Source organism: Ursus arctos, unplaced genomic scaffold (assembly GCF_023065955.2).
Source record: "Ursus arctos isolate Adak ecotype North America unplaced genomic scaffold, UrsArc2.0 scaffold_24, whole genome shotgun sequence".
NCBI classification, from domain to species: Eukaryota; Metazoa; Chordata; class Mammalia; order Carnivora; family Ursidae; genus Ursus; species Ursus arctos.
This window is the reverse complement of record NW_026622919.1, coordinates 45,126,382-45,132,021: the sequence shown is the minus strand read 5'-3', so window position 1 is coordinate 45,132,021 and position 5,640 is coordinate 45,126,382. Positions and strand designations below refer to the sequence as shown.

The 5,640-nt window shown below is 40.6% G+C and overlaps 1 protein-coding gene across 1 annotated transcript; it reads left to right on the top strand.

The window, feature by feature from the left end:
- The first annotated feature begins 3,644 nt into the window (after positions 1-3,644).
- Positions 3,645-4,607, top strand: LOC113268840 (olfactory receptor-like protein DTMT). The gene has a single exon (XM_026517399.2). The coding sequence runs from the start codon at positions 3,645-3,647 to the stop codon at positions 4,605-4,607; it is 963 nt and encodes a 320-aa protein (XP_026373184.2).
- The last annotated feature ends 1,033 nt before the right edge of the window (positions 4,608-5,640 follow it).

The following is a 5,640-nucleotide window of genomic DNA, read 5'->3' as shown; positions in this document are numbered from 1 at the left end:
GTCTGATTCAGGGTGCCTGGGTGGTGCAGTTGTTAAGCGTCTGCCTTCGGCTCAGGGCGTGATCCTATCGTTCTGGGATCGAGCCCCACATCAGGCTCCTCTGCTGGGAGCCTGCTTTTTCCTCTCCTGCTTGTGTTCCCTCTCTCGCTGGCTGTCTCTCTGTCAAATAAATAAATAAATAAAATCTTTAATTCAGCAATTTATTAAAAAATAAAATAAAAATAAAATGGCTGATCCATGTTGAATCACTATATTGTACGTCTGAAACTAATATAACACTGTATGTTAACAGGAATTAAAATAAAAACTTAAAAAATAAATAAAATGGCTGATCTATTTGAGATCATTTTCAGCCATCAAGACAGCAACTAAATTCAGCATTTAGGATCTCCTAGAAACAAGAACATTTTCATACATAATTACAATAGCATTATCACACCTGAGAAATTTAACATTAATATACATATATTTAATGCAATCTATATACAAATTTCTCCAATGATAAAGACTTGGTTTTTATTAGATGTTTGTTAACATCTAATTCACATACCATACCATTTACCCATTTAAAGTATAAAATTAATTTTTATATACTCAGAATTGTGCAACCATCACCATAATCAATTTTAGAACATTTTCATTACCCCCAAAGAAATTTCATTAACAATCACTACCCAGTTCTCCCTAGGAATCACCAACTTACTTTATGTCTCTATGGATTTGCCTGTTCTTGATATTTCATATAAATAGTATCATATACTATGTTGCTTTTGTGATTGCCTTCTTTTAATTGGCATAATGTTTTCAAGGTTTATCCATATTATGGTATGTGTCAGTACTTTATTTTATTGCTGAAAAATATTCCATTGTTTGGATACACCACATTTTCTTTATCTAGTCATTGGTTGATGGTGGTTTCCACCTTGGCGCTGTTGTGATTAATGCTGCTGTGAACATTCATGTACAAGTATTTGTTAGTACTTCAATTTTTTAGGTATATATGAGGGAGTAGAATTGCTGGATCATATGGCAATTCTATCTTCCCTCCTTCCCAATGACCGCCATCTTCTGCCTGCTTCCTAGCACACGCACTATTCCTCAGCTACACTGAACTTCCTTTGCTTTTAAAAAGCTCCAGGCTCTCTCACCTGAGTTTTTCTATATACTATTCCCTCTATAGATAATTTATTTTCTTTTTATGAAAAACTCCTCAGATTCTGCTTAAACTTCATTTAAAAAATGTCTTCCCTGACCTACTGGATAAGGTTAGGTGTCCTGAATATGCACTGTTATCACTTCTTGTATTTCCCCTATGATAACATTTGTAATGCTTGGCAGTAGCTTGTTTAGTTGCCATGTCTGCCAGCTAGACTATAGAGTGTCTGAGGGGAGGAACCATGTCTGCCTTGCCCACAGTTTTTCCCACAGTCATGGGATCGGTGTCTTGCCCATGGTAGGTACCCAGTAAATATTTCTAGAAGGAATGCATTGATGAACTAATAGATTAAGGATTTCCTGGGTGAATCAATCGGCACAATGCTTGTTATCATGGAGCTTAAAGCAGACCTGAGAAGAGAAGTTGGTATATATGGAAGGAATCACTGGACAACATATAACAGTGGTGACCAAGTGCTACAGTGTTTGACTCTGATAATTGTTTTAGAGGCCAGATATTGCCGAAGGTAAAGAAGGGAGATACTAGTGTGGGCTGTAATGGCAGGGGAAAGCTTTCTTGAGAAGATCAGGCTTAGAGTAAACCCAGAATTCTGTCTCAGGACATGACTTACTCAGAAATGTGCAGGAGTAAGGGTGGAGGCAAGTACTGGGTTTGTTGTTAATGAGTTTCTTTGAGACACAGAGATCCCAGAGATCCCAGAAGAGAGGAGTCAGAAGACAATGGCAGGGACTCCAGCTGAAGACGCTTGATGGGGAAGTAACAAACAAGAAGCAGGCTCTGGAGCCACACTAAGACAAGCTGGGTAAGCTGGGATGGGGTTCAGAAGAGGTAGTTATTCCAAAATCCCCTTTAGCAGATTAAATTAAGATTCCATAATTATATAGTGCAACTCTTGCAGGATGATTTAGAAGTCATCAGCTTCATTGTTTTCCTCTCTAACAGTGATTCCCATCTCTGAATGTAACTGGGAATCACCAGAGCTATTAGTGGGAACAAATAAATTGTATGTTTGTGGAGTACTTGATACTTTGCAAGTGCCAATCATTCCAAACCTGCAATTCTGCAAGGTATGTAAGATTCACTGATGGTGGAGTGTAAGGTTAGAAGAGTTCAGCAATTTGCCAAGGTCACAGGCCAGTAAATGATGGAATCTGATTCCTGTGGCCTCCAAAATATTTTGGTTGGGGGTGAGGTAAACAGAGTGTAAGAGACGAATTTGGGAGCCCCTTTCCATGAAGCCAGGTTCCCTCACCCTCAATCGAGTTATCCTAATATTAGTATCTTTAGCTAGGGATAGATTCAACTCATAACTTGAGAGGAAATCCTCACTATTTGGGTTCCAAGTCTTTGTCCCTTCTGGGCCAGTAGCTTCTTTCATCCCACAATACTCCTTTCCACTTACTCTACTTGCACCTTGAGCTGTGCTCAAGCTGTGGGGGGGTGGAGATGAGGTTAGGGGTACCTGGGAAAATACTACATCCTCATCACAGAACTTAATGATGACAGTAGTAAGTCTCACCAATGCCACACTTTGTCTTGCCTTCTTTTGGCAGAGTAAATTAGGTACTGTTTTGTTCCTATTGAGCTGATTAGGGAACTATGACTAAGGGAGGTTAAGTTTCTTGGCCAGGTCATGGTACAGGCATGGGCGTAGTAAGGGTTGATTGGCTCCAGGGCCCAACACTTAAATGCTGTGTATGCACACTGGGGTCCTCCCAATCTCAGCTGCTTTCCTGCTGTCTATCTCATTCCTACTCCCTTCTAACTCTTGTTTCTCTAATGTCCCCTGGGTCAATCAAGTCTTTTTTTTTTAAGTCTTAAAAGGGAAAACAGACAAGATTTTCATGTGGGTTGGGGTAGTATTAATCTAGGTAACAAAGAAATTAAGGTGGAGGAGACATTTTTCTGGTAGTTCCAGTGTTAGGCACTGGATCTGAAGTTCTAGGGACTGGGTTCTAGTTCCTGCTGATGATGAGAGAAGATCAACTGCCTTCTAATCTGCAGCAACTCAGACCTTCGTGTCATTCTCCAGTTTGGGGAACGCCCCACGGTTCTCAATGCCCCCCAGGCTGTGGCAGGTGCGGAACACGGGCTCAGATCAGTTTTGGCTCATCATCTCCTTCCCCACACCACTAAGGTGGGTGGTTGAGGGGGTGTGTAAGCTGGGTGGGCAGACAAATAGATGGGCTTTTCTTTGGGGTAGGAGTGCTGGGTGTAGTCCAGCGAGAAGGATGCAGCTGCTGATGGGTATGTGGTGGTAGAGCCCCACTTGGTTTTGCACACTCCTTGCTCCAGGTAAAGCTGGTGGAGAGGCAGCTCAGAAGAATATATATATATATATATATATATATATATATATATATATATATATATATATATATATATATATATAAAATACATATACACATATATATTCACACTTTTATACAAATTATTCCTAATTTTTAAAAGGTAGAACAAAAACAACATGAAAATGGGAAACCAAACTGTCGTCTCAGAATTCGTCCTCCTGGGCCTGCCCATTGATCCAGATCAGCAAGACCTGTTCTATGCCCTGTTCCTGGCCATGTATGTTACCACCATCTTGGGGAACCTTCTCATCATCGTCCTCATTCGCCTGGACTCCCACCTCCACACACCCATGTATTTGTTTCTCAGCAATTTATCCTTCTCCGACCTCTGCTTCTCCTCTGTCACAATGCCCAAATTGCTGCAGAACATGCAGAGCCAAGTCCCATCCATCCCCTATGCTGGCTGCCTGACCCAGATGTATTTCTTCTTGCTTTTTGCAGACTTGGAGAGTTTCCTCCTGGTGGCCATGGCCTATGACCGCTATGTGGCCATCTGCTTCCCCCTGCACTACACCACCATCATGAGCCCCAAGCTTTGTCTCTCACTGGTGGTGTTGTCCTGGATTATGACCACTTTTACCTCTTTGTTGCACACCCTGCTCATGGCTCGGTTGTCTTTTTGTGCTGATAATGTGATCCCTCACTTTTTCTGTGACATGTCAGCTTTGCTAAAGTTGGCCTGCTCTGACATTCAGATAAATGAAATGGTGATCTTTATTTTGGGAGGGCTCATCATTATTGTTCCATTCCTGTTGATCTCTTCATCCTATGCACGAATTGTGTCCTCCATCCTCAAGGTCCCTTCTGCCGGGAGCATCCTCAAGGCCTTCTCCACCTGTGGCTCCCACCTCTCTGTGGTGTCTCTCTTCTATGGGACAATCATTGGCCTCTACTTGTGCCCTTCAGCTAATAATTCTACTGTTAAGGAGACAGTCATGGCTGTGATGTACACTGTGATTACACCCATGTTGAATCCCTTTATTTACAGCCTGAGGAATCGGGACATTAAAGGAGCCTTGGGAAGAATCTTTCAAAGTGGACAATTCAGCTTTCTTTGGGACAGGGACTCTAAAGATTAAAGTATGTTTTCAAACAGTAGCTATTGACAATGAGTAGTATTCTGTAAAGTCTAGTAGTACCCAAGCTAATGCAACCCTAATAGCACTTCCGGGGTCTTACTGACATGTGCTAGTGATGGGTCCATCGCACCTCTTGGGTTTACCACAGTTTCTGGGGGTGATGTAGCACAAGATGGGCATGTAGTGGACACTTAGTAATTATTATTAAAATTTGAATAAATACCACTCTAACCTTAGCATTTACTGCACACACAAAAATGTACAGTAGTTCCCTTCTCTAAGAAATAAATCCAAATTTCTCAGCCACTTCAGTGCTTTGCTTCTGCCAAATATGTTTATTCCATGAAGAATACCTTCCAATTTATTTTGTACATCCTTTTGTAATTTTGTACTATCCAAGGACCATCATTTCTTCCCTTGCTAACCTATTCAGTTCTTAATTTTAATTTCAGGTGTTGATGGATTCACCTTTTTAATGACCACACTCTAAAATTTCTTTTTCCTTTGATTTATCAATCACCTGTCAGTTAGTGACAGATTATTTCTTTTCATAATATCTTTATTTTATTATATTATGTTAGTCACCATACAGTACATCCCTGGTTTCTGATGTAAAGTTCGATGATTCATTAGTTGCGTATAACACCCAGTGCACCATGCAATACGTGCCCTCTTTACTACCCATCACCGGTCTATCCCATTCCCCCACCCCCCTCCCCTCTGAGGCCCTCAGTTTGTTTCTCAGATCTATATTTTAGATGAGAATTCCTCTTTTGAATTAAAATCATATGATACGGAATGAATCATGTGCTTCTGTTATGAATTGTTTAATTTATTGGAATTAAGATGGTAGCCCATATACAGTATAAGGTAGCACAAATAGTGACAGAAGGGTTAGAATCTATTTATGACTCCAGGTCGATTTTTTTTCTCTGAAGTATTATGCTAAAATTATGTGATGCTTTCTTTGTTTACTTCTTTTCTTATGAGGTATAAGTGTCTTGAAGACAGGCACTCTCTAATCCCTTCAATG